This window comes from Pseudoliparis swirei, chromosome 23 (genome assembly GCF_029220125.1).
Source record: "Pseudoliparis swirei isolate HS2019 ecotype Mariana Trench chromosome 23, NWPU_hadal_v1, whole genome shotgun sequence".
NCBI lineage: Eukaryota > Metazoa > Chordata > Actinopteri > Perciformes > Liparidae > Pseudoliparis > Pseudoliparis swirei.
The window spans coordinates 6,708,641-6,728,947 of NC_079410.1; the positions used below are offsets into that span (position 1 = coordinate 6,708,641).

Consider the following 20,307-nt stretch of genomic DNA (forward strand, 5'->3'; position numbering starts at 1 on the left):
GATCATGAAATGCTTTCCACAAAACTCCAAGCGATTTTAAGTCATTTGAACATTTTTGTGGTAACCTTTGAGAGAAGCAGCAGCAGCGTTATAACTATACAGCAGCTTGGCGAAGGGATGGAGAGAAGCATTGTAGGAGTGCAACCGTAACACTGAGGCATTCATCATTCTGTTGGTGTCTTTAAAAACCGGGGCCGACTTTTAGAAGTGTTTTCTCAGCTGAATGAGAACATAAAACACACATTTGAACATGTGTTTTGCTTTGTAGCATTCAAAAAAGGGGTTTAATGTGGCAAACTGGGAATGTGATGTCTGATAAGGGGTCGTGTAGCTTTCATGAGCTTTCATTCTGAGGGTCAGAGAGTCTTGAAGTTGACGTCTATGTCTGATCTGACGGAGGAATAAACCTCCTGGAGAAATACACAAACGCTGGCATTAACGCCGTCTGCGGTTGTTTTCTCATCTCTGTGCTTTCTAAATCACCTAACCCCACCGTGAAACACTCAACGTTCGCAGTTAATGGGGGAAATGAAGCTGTGAAGCTTCACATGTACACTCACACTGACAACATAAACGTCCTCGCCAAAATATTCCGCGAGGCATTTGTTATTTTTGCCAGAACCCGCCGCGCATTTTAGTGACTTACTTACAGTAAAGCTGGAGCTGGCGGGAGGATGCAGCGAGCCTTCGGGGGGGACTCAGGAGCGTTCTTAGTCGAGTTTGACTGACTTTTACTGGAGGCAGCCACCAGCGAGATGACATCATCCTATTCGGCTCGCTGAATCGCATCCGTGGATACCTCCCAATCCACGGCGGGGCCGCCTGGCATTCTACATCCATCTGCCTGTGCAGCATGGAGCTCTCCAGTCAAATGTGAATATTGATAAATATCCATTTTCATTGTGTTTATTGCTATTGAATTGTTTTGGGGAGACTTGTGTAATATGGAACAGGCTAGAGGGAAATCAATATGTTTTTGTGAACAGTAAACCTCACCAAAGGGGGGACTATAGGGGGTAGTAGGAGGCATTCAGGTGTGTCATTATTCATGGGATATTGGTTATAGTGGTGGTATCGCCTTTGAAAAATATTAGTGTACACTAGAGGAAGACAAATGAAAGGTCGATGGCCTCAAGATCAATATGGAGGAGCACCAACAACCCGCTGCCCGCCCTGGAAACACACACACCAAAGTCCTGTTTGGTTGTTTTGGGGAATATCTGAGGACTCTGGACTCTTTCACAAACCACTAGCTCATTCAGAATGGACACAAACAAAACATTTTGATTGCAATGTATTGAGCCTGGAGATGAAAACCCGGCTCACCTGGTGTCAGAGGTGCTGGAGCTACAATCACTTGATCCCTATTCTTGCCTTGAAGAAGGTTTCTGGGCGAAATCTCACTTTATAAAAGAAAATCGGTGCACATGGAGTGCAGGGATGACACATAATATCAGTGAGAATGTAATTAGCCTTAAAATAGAGGAATATATTTGGTCTTTTGTACTGTACACTGGGGTTTGATGTTCTTCCGTTTTAACTCAGCGTCCTCGCTACAAACTCAACTTTAGATAATTATATTCAGATGGTCTAAAGTTATTCAGCACGGTCTCCTTGAGAGAAGGTTGACAGTTTGCAGTGGCCTAAGAAAGTGAAGACGAAGAAAAAAATGAGAAAGCGGTCCGTAACGCGATGCAGGAAGAATATGTGGAAACAACTGGATGTTCTTATTTGAAGCTGATGAAGCCACAAGACAATCCTGCTTCATTCAAAGGCTGTTTGGGGTCAGAAACCCCCCGAATGAGCAAATCCAAGGTGTTCATCACAATCACAGATTAACGCGTTGTCTCCTTGGGAAACACTCGGGCTTGAAAATAGAATTATGAATTAAAAAATTTAGTTGAATTGCTCTGGATGGAATTCCTTTCTGAAGGATAATTAGAACAATTTCAGCACAATTAAATACAGGAAACCTGCTCGCCTTCATTTCATCTCAGAAACGTTGAAAACAAGATGACGGAGGAAAAGAAATGTCCACGCGCATGTGGTGCTGTATTTTATTAGAATCCTCACAGAGGCTTCACCTGCTCTAAACCGTGAACACAAAGCACACAGACCATGGGAAGGTCACACGGGTCATATATTACACTGTTATCTGACTCTTTTTAATTATGGTAATATAATTACATTGAAAGGAAATGTTCTATTTGTTCTATTTGATGTATAAAAAAAGGGACCTTACGTCAAACCATCATGTGACTATATATAATATTTATATATACACTACCGTTCAAAAGTTTGGGGTAACTTAGAAAGAAAAGCACTGTTTTTTCAATAAAGATAACATTAATCAAAAATACACTCTATACATTGTTAATGTGGTAAATGACTATTCAAGGTGGAAGTGTCTGGTTTCTAATGAAATATCTCCATCGGTGTATAGAGGCCCATTTCCATCAACGATCACTCCAGTGTTCTAATGGTACATTGTGTTTGCTAATCGCCTTAGAAGACTAATGTCTGATTAGAAAACCCTTGTGCAATTATGTTAGCACAGCTGAAAACAGTTATGCTGGTGATATAAGCTATACAACTGGCCTTCCTTTGAGCTTGAAGTTTGAAGAACAAAATTAATACTTCAAATATTAATCATTATTTCTAACCTTGTCAATGTCTTGACTATATTTTATATTCGATTTTCAATTCATTTGATAAATAAAAGTGAGTTTTCATGGAAGACACGAAATTGTCTGGATGAACCCAAACTTTTGAACGGTAGTGTATATATGTATATATTGTTTTTTTCTTTCACAAATAAAGAAAGTGATGATTGTGAGATGTAGTGGATGAGGAAACGACCGTGGATCACGATGCACAGCGCAGTGCTCCACGGGTGCGGAGGAAAACAATCTTTCCTCTTGCTTGAGTCAGCTGCACACTTCATTCCATAAGCATCTGATTTATGACCGTCAACTTGGCCGAAAGGCTCTCATTTATACTGTGAGGAATAATAGCAACGCCAAGCAGTCTTACTGTCTCGGTATAGGTGGATGAGGGTGGGGGGGGGGGTGGTGGGGGGAGGGGGTTGTGCACGCCACGGGAAAGTGCTGTGTGTGATGCGTCCTCGCCATTTTTACTTTAAACTCTTCTACTCCACCCCTCTTTAGCATATTACCTTTTTTTAATGTTAGAGTCACTCACAAGAGATCCTTAGAGGGAGGTGTTGTGTACATCATTTAAAAACTTTGAAAACCTTTTGAGCTCAGCACTGTGTGTTCAAAGTGTACACACGACCTCTCTTGTTCTTGTATCTTCTGTATGGTGTTTTATTTAATATTTTGTGTTTTTTCTTTCTTATTATCGTGTTATTTCTAAACTGTTGAGACGGAGAGCCCTGCACTAGATTTCCGATGGGTCCGTTATATTATTCTAGGCACAAATGGCAAATAAAACCTATAAAAACTATAAACAAAAATAAAAGTTGTCAAGATGTGGCGCTAAATGTAATAATTTAACAAATGATGAATGGTCAAGAGTTCCTTAAAAATACCACATTAAGAGAACAAGACCTCCAGGCTGTGAGTTGGTTTCCAAAAGTCGTTTCACATTTGGAGATTTCTCCAATAATTCCGTTGGGTGGTGATCAGTGCTGTCGTGGAAGGTTCTTAGAAACCCTTTTCTTCCAACTGTCCCGAAGGAACCCTACATCCTGGCACCTGGCAAAGTTTTCATGGGGCTGTGTTTTTTCTAGAGATCACAACAGGTCGTTTTAAACAGGGACGCCAGGACAAGTGTCAGTAAGTAAAAGATGGCTAAAATCATCACACATTAATACAATTCAGCTCTTTGGGTCCACAAGAGTCCCAGCTTATATGCAAAATATATGTAATTCCAAGACTGTTTAGGTATATGAATACAGCTTTTAGAAAAGTAGGAAATAACACATTTATACAGAAATGTTCTTGAGGTGAAAGGCCCAGAGGCCTCTGTGAAATGTCGCCTGTTTTTTAGCATTATAGCGTTATTTAACCAATGGATTATTTTTTCTATTTTTCATGATGCTACTAGTGTGCTTGGGAAAAGATTGTTTTCCACTGACTCTGCCTGTCGCGCAGACCGTCGGCTGCCTGTCTGGCCCACACTGAGTCTACACATCGCACACCAGGGAATGCTGGGAAATGGATCCACTTTCTGCCAGTGAAGGGCCATGAAATATTAATCCACACCTCTTTCCTGACAGAGAGCAATAGACATTTGTGTGTGTGTGTGTGTGTGCGTGTGTGAGAGAGAAATAAAGAGACAAGGGGTGACATGAAGGCATGATTAGACTTGCAGCAATGTGTAACCGCGTTTCAGGTCGTTTATAATAAAAAGGATTCCTGAAATAGCTTCAGACTGTCATTTCTGGCGGTGCACAGTGGGGGGGTGATGGGGGGGGGGGGCTGCCCTCTTGTCTACGCTGTGTGTTCATGTGTGGTAGCTGCACAAATCCTCCTCACATCCCCAATCAGAGGAGATCCAGGGCTGAGTTCCCCACAAGCTTTGAGGGCGAGCCCCCACCTCTCACCCTACGTTTCTCTGGAGTGTGTGTGCAGTCTGAAGGCAGAGGAGGGGTTCGATGGGAAATGTTGCAACAAGGAGGCGAGGGTTCACTTCAGGGACGAGCCGAGGACCGGAGAGGTCCAAAACGACTTGATAACTGGATTTGAGAGCTCCTATAAACTCCTACTAATGATGTTGCCGAGCTATAATGGCGACTGGAAATGAGAATCAAGTGTCAGAAGAACCGCAAGGTTGTTCTTTTTCTCCATTTGTGCTTCTGCAATGCACTTAGTTGGTGTGAGATGTACTCGCGGTGAAACTTTACGGACTACAAGGGGAAATGAAATGAAAGCATCCTTCGGTGAGTGGCGTGAGGTCGTTACGACACGTTGCCCGTGACGGGGCCCGACTCACCGTCTGAAGCCTTTGTGTTCGGAAGGCCTGCCGGTGTCTCGACAGCCTCGAAAGTCAGAGACGGTTCGGAGAGGGAGACGGCGCTCTGAGAGGCAGTTTCTTTTTTTGCAATGTGCTGCATCTTTTTGTTGTTGTTGCTAGGCAACCGCCGAATTAGCGCTCACAATTAGCTCAACACAAACCGTGTGTAACGTAAGCTATACCAAATGCTAAAAGGGAATAGTAACCTTCAGTTTAAAGGAGTGAAAACAACTTAGCTGAAGAGTATACACACTAATTAGCCTCCTATACCGTTTTATGTTCAGATCTACTGAAGTCATAAAGCTGTGGGAATCCAGCAACTCATCGTTATATACACAGTCCGTTGTATTTGGATTAATTACTTATCGTATATCGGCGTTTTATTTGGATTCTATTGTCAGTGATCATTGGTTCTTCATATATATATATATATATATATATATATATATATATATATATATTTGTATATATTTGTATATTTATATGTTTGTATATATTTATATATTTTTATATATACACCTATTTGTTTCATTACTTATGGACACAACATCCAACCACACATAATTAATCATACTTTTACATTATTCAATTGTTAAATAGATCCTCTTCCAATTGACAGTGTGTCAGATTTAGTGACATCTAGTGGTGAGATTCTAGATTGCAATCTGCTGAACACCAGTTTGATCGCTCCGCCATTTTCAAACGAGAACTACGGTGGCCTTCAGGGAACGCGACACCTTGAAAGGCTCTCTCCAGAGATACAAATACATTTCCTGCACACATACTTGGCCCATAAGGATGATTCTGATTATGGAGTGATGCCATGTTCTGTATAGAGAGATGCTGTTTTTTATAGGGGAACATATTAAAAATCATCTTTGTCTTACATTCATATTAATGCATATAGATTGCTTTAAGCAACGTAGGCCTACAGAGAGTTCAACATAACAAGTTCTAAAATGTTATTCTTAGATCAAACAGAGCGAGAACAATAGAGAAAGCTCTAATCGGAGATAACAAATATATATATTGGATATCTCGTAATTCAATGCTGGTCATGGAAGAGATATAAGTGGCAGCAAAGGAGATCAGCGGACTGGGAGCTGCACTTAAAGTGAAGGCTATTAATGTTGAGGAAGATGATACGGGGCAGAAGACATGAGAGAGGATGACGGGATCCTGTAAGATATGAGTTTTTTAAAATATTCTCCAATACCTCGCTTGTGCGCTTTGACTAACCTCTCGTAATAGTAGAGTTAGCCTGATCGTGTAAACCAGGTCCCCGTTGGACTTAGAAACCAGGTGTGTTTGTGTCATGCATCAGAAGAGCTAACACTGTGCTGGGAATTTCGCTTTTATCCCCCCACCATAACAACCGGAAGTGGTTATCTTATCTCGTCGCGCCTGTGTAACGGTGATAAACAATTACACGGAGGATGGAGTGGAAAAGAAGAGCGTCAGAATAGCCGAGCTTATTTTGAGGAAGATAAGGGCTTGTGTTCTGACTGGGAATTGAAATCCCTTCTATAGTATAATCTTGTCTGGCTGTATAAACAGGAGCATCTCACCGTCTCCTCAGACTTGTAGCTTTCCCTTGGATGTTGCACTGTTTTTATAGACTGTTTGTCACCGGGAGGGGGAGTGGGCTGTTTTCTATGACTAATCCTGTTTTTACTCTTGTGTGTTGCTGCTACTGTCACGACAAATTTCCCCTTGGGGATTAATAAAGTATCTATCTATCTATCTATCTATCTAAACAGCTCTTGTGACATACCCTCTTCTGGTTACTCTTTGTAATACAGAAATAAAAGTGTCATAAATCACAGCACATGTGAATTTAGTGTGCGTGAAACATGCAGATTCCGGTGAATCTGTATATTTTTAACACACACAATAAAGGGAGAAGGAGCATGTTTGACTTTCACCACACACACACACATTCACACACACACACACACACACACACACACACAGTAATCTAGAACTTTCCCTTCAAGTGTGTGTTGATACTGGGTGATGAACGAGGCCGCAGCGATCTGCCTTCAGAGCTCTTCCTCTTTCGGAAGCTGCATTTGGGAGAATCGCAGGTTTCACCAGCGACTGTGCAGGGTGACTGTGTGGGTGGAAATATGAAAGGCGGAAATCTAAATGTGTCTGACACAGCGTCCACCGAGCCGCCGTGGATCCCTCCGAGAACTCTGGGTAGCCTGGCTGCAGGTACGAGAACATAATTCAAGGGTGCCTGAAGCACTGCAGACAAATATAACAGAAATAACTCCAGCGGCTGCTCAAATAAACCCCAAAAAACATTAATACAACACTAGAAGGTCGAAACAACAACTCCATCCTTTCTTCAGTGTTCTTATTTCCATTTTTACAGATTGATGAAAAGCAAAACAGGAGATATTCCCATTTAATTATTTAAGTGATTCGAAAAAGACACAAAGACCCCACAAACAATATCCATGTTGAGAAAGGGGACTTTAATGACCGATGCACTGCAGTTGTGTTTCTGCCCATCAGGGGAGAGCTCCATCAGCTCCATCAGCTCAGCGGGTCCACACGAATATCAGCTAATCAGAACCGTTCATCCTGATGGCGACGAAGAGGAGTTGTTTTTCTTCGCGTCCTCTTGGCCCCCCGGCCCTCCAAGCCAACGGGCTCAGCGTTGCCACGCAGTCGATTATCGAGAGAGGGCGAGTGCAATCACTGGCACCGACAACTCACTGGCACCTCACTGGCAACTCACTGGCACCTCACTGGCAACTCACTGGCACCACTGGCACTAGTGGTGACTTGTCTAGATTTTTTATTTTTTTTAAAATATGCTTTTTTATATATTGCTATAATACTGCTGCTATTGAATATTGTTTTACTATATACTACTGTTTCACTACGTTTTTTCTTAGTAATATATATGCCACTACTAGTTAAAAAGTGCACTAGTCAAAAAAAGCAGACGCAGGGAGGGGTCGGGACGAGTCTGTGTCTGATCGACATTTAGACAAGCTTCACTGAAGTGCCCGCTGAAGAAATCACATATATATATATATATATAGTGTCTTTTGTAGACACTTACTTAATAATATGATATTTGCTTCTACTACTTCACTTCGTAATATATTGTAGAGACCCCTAGTGGCTGTCAATCGTAGAGGGAGGCGGGTTAAATTAAATATAGTACAGCAGTGTGTACAGCACTATCTTATTGCATATTGTTCAAGTGTTCATAAAGACACTATATATATATTTTTATTTATAAAGAAAGGCGGGTACATTATACATCGATGGTATATAATAATTATATATATAAGTGAACGGAGTAGTAGTAAAACTATAGTACAGCAGTATTGTACAGCAATCGTATTGCATATTTTAAAAATCTGTGGCACTTGCCACAGACTCTGCACTGAGGTGCCAGGTGCCAGTGCCAGTGAGCCAGTGGTGAGTGTGGTGCCAGTGTGAGTGAGTTGTGAGGTGCCAGTGAGGCCAGGTGCCACTTGGCTAGGGATCACGATTATCTGCAGACGCCCCTAAACTCAATCTGACCTGCACCGGAAATACCGGGCCTATAAGTACAGCTCATTCTTTAGAATGTTTTTTTAATGAAATCTGAACGGTCATCATTCTCAATCGCGTCGGAGCGAAATGCATTTCAGTTCGACACGTTCCTCGTTTCTTTTTCTTCCGCGGCCCGTTATCATCAGCCTCTCGAGCCGATAACCGAGCCAGACTGTTGTTAAATTATTCATTCAGGGAGCATAATTCATCCTCTCAGCAAGAACTTGTTTAACAGCCATACACATTCACAGCAGAATGCCGGAGGAAAAGTCAAAGGTTATTAAGTTATTAGACATTATGCACATCGTGGACCATGTACACAGCTGGCGTTTGAAGTCATGAGTCTTCAATTTGGGGCAACAAAGGGAGAGATGTTGATGCAGCCATCCCTCAGAAACAGTCTGCAAGGGTGCAGAAGAAGTCTTCGCTTTATGTTCGCTCGATTGTCCAATAAAGCAAAACATTAGCTGCTTGTGCTTCTGGTTCATTGCTTCCAGAACGGGCTAAAAGATCAGTATATTGTGTTTCTTTGATTAACTTCAACCCACCCCCACCAATTAGATGACACGACACCAAGGCTTTTTAACATTGATGAAAATGTTTCACTATATAAGTGTTAAATAGATCCTCTTTGCATTGATCACAGCCACCAATTAATAAAGGGACTGTTTTGAATTTAGTGTCATCTAGCAGAGAAAATGCAGATTACAACCAACTGAACACCTCTCGGCTCGCTCCTTCCTTTGGGCATGTCGAAGGACTGCAGCGGCCTTAATGTGTCTATTGAACCCCAGGGGCTCGCGGGTCACTCAGGGGTCAAGACACACACAGTATAGCCCGGTTCACACGAGCAATGTCGGGCCTCTGTCAGTTGTGAAAGAATTGTCTGCTGAAATGTTGGCAACACCATTTTTCATCTTTCCAATTCTTTGAGGATGGTAGACACGAAAACTAAGGAACAGACTTTGTTGCAAAGATTATTCGAGTGGCACTTGCCGAGGTGAAGCCGCGCATTTCTGAGCGTGTGTCTGAAAGGCAACAGCAACTCATTGATTTGCAGTAAATATTCATTGTTATGTTTGTGTGAAATTCCCTTTTTGTTGGTTTTGTTCTTTGAACAGTGATTGTGTAGAACTGATGCATGGTTCATTGTGCACTAATAATATTTATATACACCTATATTTTGAAGAAATATTTTATTTGTCCAATTCTGAAGGGATCGGCTTATTCACCGATGACTCTTGCAGGGTTCAGTACCTCCAATAAGGTCAAGAACCACTGCGCCAGAGCCAGTTTGTCCTTTCTGGGCTCCTGTAGCAATATGGCTGACTTTGTAAAGAGATAGATATCAAGGGCTCATTTTAAAGTAACAATTCTTAGGGTCAGCTGATGATACGAGTGAAAAATATTCCATTTCTGCAAATAGATCCACTGAAATCCTACAGACTGGTTCACTTTGTATTCGATAGCTCACAAGAGTAAAATATCTAAAAATGAATATATATATAATCAGCTTGTACCGAGAGGCAGCAATATAATACAATTATAAAAATCTGTTATGGCACTAAACTCTGAAATTGATGAGAATCGTAGTCCTAAATGTAAACTCTTGATAGCTGTGCATTAAAGAGCAAATTAATTGCTCATCCCAACAAAAGGAGAATGCATCAAGAAAAAAAAAGCAATAAAATGTTTTAGTTTAAACACAGAAACTCTAAAATTACACACGTTTTACAGTAATTTCTCTTTTTTGTAAATGACGAGTCCACAACAAAATGAGTTTAAATAACATTTACTTGCTCTCACATCACACACACACAACCATGGCGGTACAGAGAAGATGGTAGTTCACAATGAAGGCTGTGGCGTCACATCCGTTGTCCAAGCATACAGGCAAAACGACAAAAACACGAGGCGCAGCAAATTCATTTTGAAACACCAGACCAGCGGCAGGTATGATTAAAGAAAACAAAAAGAAAAACTTATTGGAGCTCAACTATTTACACGGCAAATAACACAGAAAAGGTCAAATGTAGATGGAAGCCAACACGGGGCCGGATGAGACCAGACGACGTGGTTACGGCTCGAGTGTCGCTGCATTTCCTAGCAGGAGTCAGAGGTAATGGGTTTTCACAATCAAACTGTCAACTAGATAAATCTACTTTTTTTTTTTTTTAAAGGGAAAGAAAAAACAAGGAGAGTCATGTCACCGACCAATCACCTGCCACGAGCTTCCATAAGTACTTCCCCAGACTCCAGAGATGGCACATATGCACCACCCCACCCCCACCCAGTTCAACAATTGAGGTGAGGCGTTCAAGACGGTCAACATTTTAAAAACAGAACTCGCATAAACACAGAAAATATTCAACTCCTGAACATCTGAGTGAGAGGAGACTTGACAAGGGCATCTCAAGGGGGAGGGAACAGATTAGGATCGTGACCTCCAAGTGCAGAACTCGAACCAGTGTAGGAAAACGGGACTCCGTGAACAAGTTGAGGGTGTGGGTCAAAAGACAAAACGACGTGGAAAAGGCTCGAGAAGACAAGCCGGAGAAGTCAAACGCTTCACCGCCGTCATTGGTGGATGGAGCGCTTCGTGTTAACCAATGAGAGGCCTGAATCCAGAAATAGAGTCAAACAGCAAAATCAATTAACAACCCTGTGTGAAGTAGGGGGGGCACAAAACACCATCTCATTACACAAACTGATGAACTTTTTACATGAATTAGGAGGGCTATTTAAAACGTAAAGCTTGTTTTTAATACGATGCGAGTCCCTTTGACTGAAGTTGTGGACAGCATCACTTTAGTGGGATGTCAAACGTTATAAAAAGCAGCCTATGGCCGCCATTGACAACTGGCCAAACTCGCCGTAGCTCTGCTGACACACCACTCAACACGGGGATTAAAAAAAGAAAATGCTCAAGAGGAAATACTTCGTTTGCACATTAACAATTTTTTCTCACTGTACAAGTTTTTCAACAGGAAACTAAAAAGGCAAATAAAAAAATAAAAAGAATAAAAACTTAATTTACCAACACACTAAAATCATATATACACAACAGGAGAAAATACAACCACCAAGAATTCCTATTGAGTGACACAACTGACCAGATGGCTACAGGCTGAGCTCCCTGGCATCCTCTAGGGGTCACGACCAGGACTACACTGGACAATAACCCGAGGACCACCACGCCATGCGGTTCACTGGAGACCAGAGGAGACGCCGCCGTGTCCCGGGCTGCAGTTAGAAGATACGCTTCCGCTTCAGGTAGGAGTCTGCGTAATGGCCACCGAGGCCCTGGGAGTGCTGGCCCACGTAGCCGCCCTCGGGGCTCGGCTCTGGAGACGGGATCAGCCGGTTGAACAAACGCTTGTGGCTACCGATGGGAGTCTAAAATAATTGGGGGAAAAAGACAGAAAAAAATGAAACGATAAAAAAGGCAAACAAATAAACAAAATAAAAAAGTACGATGAAATACTAAATTTCTAAAAGGGCAACAAGTTTAAATTACCTGGGGGTAGTTGGTGCTGTGGCTCACAGGAGGCATCCCCACAGCCTGAGGACACACAAACAACCTTCAGTCACCTCTACTGAAGCACTCGAGCTAATTAATCATTCTTGAACGTGGACTTTTTTCTTGGAACCCAATATATCCTTTATAGTTTGAAACCAACATTGATTTTTTTTTGGAGTCCAAAGCGTTATGCTTACCCGGTTGAGATGGCTGGTAGAAAGGCAACCGTTACCGGATTCATCGGGCCCAGAGCTGTAGTAGGAGGACATGTGTTCGCTGGCAGGGTATCTGTACTGAGGGAAGCGCTCGCTGTAGTCGGGCTGACGAGAGACAAACTGCCATTAAAGAGCCGCGCGCATGTTTTCCAATAATATTTAGTAAATGTGCTCACACACACACACAAACACACACACTACCTGCTGACCAAATCCTGCCAAGGATTCAGCACCGAGGTTTTCCTGCTGCTCATACAAATGGGCCAGAGGATCCTGAGGAGAAACACCAGATGGGTATCAGACCGGCTCCTGAATGGAGCACCAATCAGCTCCAAGATGTAAATTCATTGAGTAAAACCTGCAGCTATGGTTGAAGAAAAAAATGGGGAAAATAAAAAAATGGAACCCTGGCAGTTACCTGGTGTAGAGGAGGATATTCTGGGCTGTAAGAATCCTGGTAGCGCAAGTTGTAGTTCTGAACGCTCGGGTGCATGTGCTGGTTGGACACGTTACTCAGTGTTGGCCTCTTCCTGTAGGGGTGAGGTCTGCAGCTTCCTCCTGGAGTAGTGCAGACAGACATATAGTAGAGTACATTTACGCAGCAAACGGAACTAAACGTACAGAATGTTGCGTCAGCGCAGCTCACCTGAAGGGAAAACACTGTTGCCACCGAGGAAGGCGCCGTGGGGATGGTCCACATCGTTAGGAGGATCTCCTAGTATGGAGACCTGGCCGGAGGGGGAAAAGGTGAGTCACTCTGTTTACATTTGGGCAGAGAAACATCCTGGGAGTGACGCCGGACGCTCACCCCATGCGCAGCGAGGCCATCTGCCCCCATCATGCCACGCATCAGGGACATGGAGATGCCCTGCAGGGCCGTAGAGGACGTCTGGGGGAAGGTGCACGGCGCCGTGGGGGACTCCTGCTCCCTCGTCAGCGCTCTGCCAAGTTGCTTTAGGGGGGCCAGAGGATCCATCTGATGACCCAGACCTGGGAATACGCCACCTAGGGGGAACCGGATAAGAGGCCCGGTTGAGAATCCCCGTTTTCACATTAAATCAGTGGAGGCAGATTTGCAGCAAAGACGTTGACTCCTTAACTTACAGATGCAACCCAATAAAGTAAATACCAATATTTTAGTGGGATGGAATTCTACTACACGACATTAAGACTAATCCAGCGGTGTGACCAAAATATCGGGACCAACGTCAAGAGGAGAAAGCGATTTTTTTTAAAAGGAGGGCGACAGATGTTCAGCATCATCGGAACAGTAAAAACATGCGGTCTGTGGGTCGGGGAGTGGTGGCTGCAGTCGGTGGATGCCAAACCTTGGGGCAGGTCTCCGAGCAGATGGACTCCCTGCGGGACAGCCAGAGGATTCTCCCCAATGAGTCCCGCCTGCTGGCCAAACGGAGAGAGAGCAGAGTTCAGGGTCACGCCGCCTGGCCGCAACACTCCCGACAGGGGGAAACTACTGCTGCAGCGCCGAGGATTACTCACCACGTATCAAATGATGGCGATTGAGAGGGTATTTACACTTATTGTGCACAATGAAGCACGCCTGCTACATCACGCAGCACCACTCATCAAAAGTACAGTCCACATAAAAACAGGTTTGCTAGCCCGAGCTTACCCACCCAGGCATTGCAATTTCTAGCACACAAAAAAGAATAAAGGAGTAACCAGAACCTCACACAGCGAAAAAGCCACACACAAACACCATAACCACTCACACAAGGCACTAGAGGGTTTTCTTTATTGTGCAGCACCTGAGCCCACAGAAGATGATTTCCTAGAAAGGCGTGCTGATGGTAAAGAGGGAAAGAGCAGAAAGTGGACGGGAAAAAAACGGATGCATGAACAGGAGAGGATGGATGAAATCAAGGTGGAGGCACATGGCAGAGAGAGCGAGGGGAGGGGGGAGGGGAGAGAAAGGCAACAGTACCTGCTGGGCCTTGGCCTGGCTCTGGAGGAGCAGCTGGAGCAGGACGGCGGAGAGGGCGGGGTTGGCCAGCAGGGGCATCGGAGGGGCTGCCCCGAGGAGGCCTGCACACAGAGGGCCCGTCAGGACCCACGGCACCAGAACCGATCCCACAATGACGGCATTGATTAAGAGTTGGTGAGGACTCCTCACCTTGGTTGGGTCCCTGTGACAGGGGGTTGAGCAGCATCTTGAGGGTGGCGGAGTTATTGAGGCCCGTGAGTATCTGCATGGCTGTCGGGTCAGGGAGGAGCCCTTTACCCCGGTTCAGTGCCTTGAAGGGAGCGGAGCGGCCACGAGGCAGGCAATCAGCACCGGAGCAGAAGAAGGCCAACGCGAAGCCAGCAAATCCATCGCATGTACATACCATCGTTTGGGCAGCAATCAGAGCCGCCAACATGCTCCTTCCAGGAGGGCCGGGGGCACAGAAGGACACCCTGATGTGCGTCCCGCCCAGCAGCCGGCCGTCGGCGAGCCGCTGAGCCTCCTCCGTCATCTCAGCCGAGGCGAACTCCAACACCGTGAACCGCCGGAAGCTTGAATCCTGTCCCTGAGCCAACTGTGGGGAGGAACAATAAAAAACGGACACAATTAGGTAAAGTTCTGCTGCTAGATGAGTAAGAATGTCGCGAATACATCGTTCTGTTCCTTTACTGCCACTGTGGCCAGAGCGACAGATGACGAGGGGGCGTTACTCGCAGACCAACACGCTCCACTGACCCATTCGTTCATCTCAAATTGACAGATCTGTAAATCTAAGTTCTTTCAAAAAGTGCAACACAAAAGCACAACTTTAACTTTTGTGTTTACCAGAGACGAAATTGAGTTTTTGGTTAAAAAAATAAATAAAGATTACATTCGTTTTAAATGCTCTTCAATCAAATAAAGCACATTAATGTTGCAATCATTCCCCAAGACACCAGAAATCTTTGCTCAAAAAAGGAACGCTTATTCATTCATCATTTCGTTCTCAGCCATTTTCAGCATTGACGGGTTCTCATATAGCAGATTCACATTCAAGACGGATGATTTAATGTTTTGTACTTTATGGGAACAAGTCAAATGGTTGGATGCAGAAATAAAACCCAAAAACAATTAGAATATAAACTTCCCGCTCGTTTGCAGTAAAAAGGCCTTAAAAACATCCGTTTTATTTCCCGTCAGAAGAGATATAAATATCTGTTGAATGTTTACAATTTCTAAGAAATTATATTGAATTTCCTTTTCAAGCTCTTTACTCAGTCGCTAGATGTGATCTCATACCTTCAGGTTTTAATGGCTCAAAACCAATTTAAAACTAGAACGGCACTCGGTAGAGCGCATACCTTCGCATATCACAAGATTGGGCATTGAATTATGAACATTTTGGCATTAGTTGCATGCCAATTGGACAAGAATGTATCGTGCTATGGTAAAAAAAAGATGTTGACCTTTCCATGACCTTGACCTTTGACCCGATTGATCCCAAAATCTAATCAAATAGTCCCCGGATAATAACTAATCATCCCACCAAATTCCATGTGATTCAAGAAGATTTGACCTGTTCATGACCTTTGACCTTGACCTTTGACCCGATCGATCCCAAAATCTAATAAACTGGTCCCCGGATAATAAACAATCATCCCACCAAATTTCATGCGCTTCGGTTCAATACTTTTTGAGTTCTGCGAAAGATTTTGACCTGTTCATGACCTTTGACCTTGACCTTTGACCCGATCGATCCCAAAATCTAATCAACTGGTCCCCGGATAATAAACAATCATCCCACCAAATTTCATGCGATTCGGTCAATACTTTTTGAGTTTTGCAAATAACACGCATACAAATAAATAAATAAATACACGGCGATCAAAACATAACCTTCCGGCATTTTCAATGCGAAGGTAACTAGGACTGGGAGGGTTCCCTAAATAGTCACATGACAAAATCGTCACAGCCTTTGCCACGATCCTAAAAACCCCTGGAACCAGCAGAAAGAGTACTATGGGTGCCGTGCTTAAAAGGACACCCCTCTCTCTCGTTCCAGAAAAGCCTGCTGAATGACACCACCTGGGGGTGTCAGGTGGTCATCACCATGGAAACCAGCAATGCTCATTGCCGTGGAAATTTTGAGTGGCCACAGGAAACATGGGGGAGAGGTGAAAAAAAGGCACAGGATGTTAAAATATGGAAGCCAGTTCGACAAAATGAGTCAACCCTTCGGTGGCCATTCTGAAATTGTAGTGTGTGTGTGTGTGTGTGTGTGTGTGTTCCAACCTGGCAGAAGACCGGCGCATGGGTGTCAGCCAGGGCGTTGCGGAGGTCTTGGGCCGTCAGCAGGTTGGGGGGCAGGCGGTCCACGCACAGGCACTTGGAGTGCAGCAGTGGATAGGTGAGGGCGCCCGCTTCAGTCCAGTGGACGTACAGCATGCGGGAGCCCAGCTGCTTTCCCAACAGCTCCGACTTGGCCCTGGCGGCGGAGTCCTTCTTCATGTACTCCACAAAGCCGTAGCCCTTGGAGTGGCCCGTGGTGGCGCTGTACACCAGGAAGCAGCGCTCCAGGTTGCCGAAGGGTCGCACCAGCTCCTCAAAGTGCTGCTGGGTGAAGGCGCGGGGCAGGTTGGCGATGCACAGCAGGGCGTCCGTCGGCTGCAGCTGCACGGAGATCTCCCGGTCCCGCAGCGCATGCTGGTGGAAGTCTTTGATGGCACACTGCGCCTGTTCGCCGTTGAGCAGAGTCACGAAGGCTGAGGACGGGCGGGACGCACAACAAACACAATTTGGCGTAAAGTGAGGCCGAGTGAGCGGGGCCACATTCGTAGCAAAGCGGTACAGTCGGCTCACATTTACCGTATTAAAGTTTACCCCAAAAAATATGTTTTCATACTAAATTTATTTTAAAGCCCGCCCACTTTTTAGCAGACCAATCGAATGCAACAGGTGAGATTCAAACCCCTCTTTTAACTGCGGTGCACAGCAGGTCCTCTGGAAGGCAAACTTGGTTGCGACGGCATTTCTCTTTTTGCACGTCTGATAAAATATACAAATAAAAAGAGAACGCCGGCGGCACAAATGTCACCGCACAAGCGCTCCGCTCCCGAACACACTGCAACGCCACCACGGCCGTTGCGAATCAAAGGCACTTTCCGACTGAGCGGCAGATCGACGGCTAAAAATAACAGGTCACGTCGAGATACATTTGAGTTCTAATGTTGGCGTCTACTTGTAGAACACCTAGCAATGTGACACTGTTGTTACCGTGGTGACGGGTACACCAGAGCCCCATTTCGTCAAACATCCCATTACCCGTGTTTGGAACGAAGCAGAATGGGGAGGATTAAAAGATTGTCATCCTTTTAGAATCAAAGAGATGCAAGACAAAAACATATGAAACGTATCTGCCACAACAGTGTGGTAGTTACCAGGCATATCCTGAATTTAACATCTGGCTCATTATTATCTGCCACTACTTGACAGATTCGGTTCTAGTTTTTAATGACAGTTCTTCCAGTCAATCTTTTGTGACTGCCGCTCATTTATGCACCTATACGATCGTAAAAAGGCAATTCCCCTCAGGCTAATTTAAAACTGATTATTCTGGTGATTTAATTAGAGAAACTGCCTCGTGCTGCATACAAATTAATGACTTTGTGACGAGTGAGTTCTTACAGTCGTCAAGAATGCGCACGACTGTCACGAGAACGTCACAAGTAGATGAATATCAAGTGTAAATACAGTTTTGCTTGTAATAATAATAATGGATTCCATTTATAAGATGGCTTGTATGCTTACCATCTGCCAGGCGTTTCTGTAACATGTTAGATATAATATCCTAAATTATTTTGTCACGCCATTTTGTACATTTATTTCCAACATGGGTGCTGCATTTTGTCACATTGAAGAAAACAACTACTGGAAAAATTTAATTAGCTCGCCGGATGATCCATCTTGCATTTACATTTACGGACTACATCTCAAATACATACTAGCATTAAACAACGGGGCCATAATTAGTTAAAGAAATCATTTTGTCACCACTAGACCGGAGCTAATTGCCCGTCTTTATTTAAAAAGAGACGAAAAAAATTAAAACCGTGATTCCTCAGAAGCATGTTCGATCCTTTTGTTCAATAGTCAAGAGCCTTTTCTGTTTTGTGAACAAAGCATTTCAAACTGAAGCAACTTGTCCTCATCCAGAATACTGTTGCAAATGGTGACAGCTCTGAATACACGTGTACTTGCTTGTTCTTTAGTAAACATTTATAAATCATCCAAGATGGATATTTTACTTTTAAATTAAAGGGAACATGTGATACAAAACATGGTGGACAAGCAATTAGACCAACCTGTGCCCTTGTATTTGTCAACAAAGCAGTACTTCAAGTCATAGTTGCCCAACAGCTCATGGACCTCCTGTATAAAAGAAAGAACAATCGTTAGATCCAGATTTTTTAAATTACTACAACATACTGACCAGGGCATCCGCACAAAGCATTTTACTTTCTAAATTATCGATGTTGTCCATCATATAATTGCAGATTAATTCATTGTATATTTTGTTCATTGCATTAATTTACTCATTCACGTCCACTGGGAAACTAGCAACACGTTGCACCTGCGTGGGGTTGAGAGGTTAATAACGGACTCATTGTTGGAGGAGAAATTGACCTGCGCCGCTTTCGCCCCATTCACAACCGACACGGCGATGCCGTCTAGCACTTTCTGAAACGTTTTGTATGCACACCTTCCACCTTTTGTTGTGCCGCAACTGACATCTCGAACTCCCCCCCCTCCCCTCAGTGAACAATGGTACAGCCCGCAGGCCCACCGCTCCACACGAGTCAGGCACGTTCCAACAAAATGTGGCTTCGCGAGTAAAATCACAGCAACGAAACGCCAGCTTACTGGGTGGACTGATGCAGAAGGGGTCACAGCGCACCTGTAACCTCGAGTCGGGGATGTAATCACCGACATGTTGACTTGGAAGCTTTCACCGTGAACTCAAACCATGAATATCAGAGTTGTGTAATTGTCACCCCCCCCCCCCCCCGAGGCCTGACTGGCAGGTCACGCAGGCCACAGATGACCATTATTGACAGTTAAAGTTTTTTGACCACCTGGCATTTATCATCCTGACGACACAAACCAAATATAACACATTGTGCGCAGTGCCGATGTGTAACTGGGTTTAGCCTATTTAAATAAGTCAGTTGCCGTTTTAATAAAGCTGAAATGACGCATTTATCACCTTTAAATAAAATAAAAAAAGTTAAATAGCTCGCAGGCTAACATCGGTAGCATGGCAATGCATATTGGAGCTAAGCTAACGTTAGCCAAAAGACCCCCGTCAATCAATCAATCACCCGATCGTTTTAAAAAGTACTTCTTTTCCAACTCTGATAAGTTACCTGATTACTGACGTCAGAGGGAAGGTTTTTGATGATGATCTTTCTCCGGTTGTAAAACTCCCGGCGGGTTCTCTCCAAGCGGCTCTCGATCTCCTCGGGGCTCAGGGACGTCAGGTCCTCGTCGACCCTCCGCTGACACTCGCGGTCCGACGTCGGGTTCTCTTCGACGGATTCGAGTTCGGGGAACCGGCGGTCCGCCGACATCCAGCTTTCGTGTTCCGTAGCGAGGTCGTAGTTATCGTGACGAGGACGAGGGACGAAACTGAACCCTGCGTCTGCGCTTTCGTCTCCAGCAGCTGTGTTAACGGACACGACGGCCGCCATCACTTTGTTTGGGGGAAGTTTTATCGGTCTGAGAAACTCTGCTCGATTTGAGCAGTTTAAACAATACACACATGGCCCCAGCGTCGCTTCTGATTGGACGAGAAGGGGACGCACTCTCCACGAATCAGACGTAACCCAGGACGGGGGCGGGGCTACAGTTGCTCTCGAAATACTGTTTAAAACCCATAATTTATGCTCAATAGTGGATGAATGCTCATTAAGTCAGTTGGGGCTATCAAACACATTTTCAGGGATTCCCTTTGCATTTCACAGGGTGTTTATGAATATAAACGTTTCCATCAATAATAAGGCAGATATAAAGATGTAGACTGTTTAAATCAT

The 20,307-nt window shown here is 44.3% G+C and overlaps 1 protein-coding gene across 4 annotated transcripts; it reads right to left on the bottom strand.

Moving 5' to 3' along the window:
• Positions 1-10,314: 10,314 nt before the first annotated feature.
• On the bottom strand, positions 10,315-20,006 carry raver1 (ribonucleoprotein, PTB-binding 1). 4 transcript variants are annotated; one of them, XM_056406784.1, is made up of 15 exons: positions 19,642-20,006; positions 18,580-18,646; positions 16,511-16,980; positions 14,622-14,813; positions 14,408-14,528; positions 14,219-14,319; positions 14,007-14,078; positions 13,602-13,671; positions 13,082-13,278; positions 12,920-13,001; positions 12,692-12,831; positions 12,475-12,546; positions 12,256-12,378; positions 12,056-12,100; positions 10,315-11,934 (listed from the first exon to the last, which is right to left on the bottom strand). In XM_056406784.1, exons 1-15 carry the CDS (start codon positions 19,963-19,965, stop codon positions 11,788-11,790), a joined length of 2,223 nt encoding a protein of 740 aa, XP_056262759.1. In that variant the 5' UTR covers positions 19,966-20,006; the 3' UTR covers positions 10,315-11,787. The 4 variants fall into 4 exon arrangements, with proteins under 4 accessions (XP_056262759.1, XP_056262758.1, XP_056262761.1 ...); XM_056406783.1 differs by having other exon boundaries at positions 12,256-12,393; XM_056406786.1 differs by lacking the exon at positions 14,007-14,078 and having other exon boundaries at positions 12,256-12,393.
• Positions 20,007-20,307: the final 301 nt, after the last annotated feature.

Coding starts and splice junctions, on each gene's coding strand:
- raver1 (XM_056406783.1), bottom strand. CDS start 19,965: ATGGCGGCCGTCGTGTCCGTTAACACAGCTGCTGGAGACGAAAGCGCA. Junction 16,981..18,579: donor TGACAAATACAAGGGCACAG/GTTGGTCTAATT, acceptor GCCCGTCCTCAG/CCTTCGTGACTCTGCTCAAC. Junction 12,394..12,474: donor TGGCAGGATTTGGTCAGCAG/GTAGTGTGTGTG, acceptor CTTTAATGGCAG/TTTGTCTCTCGTCAGCCCGA.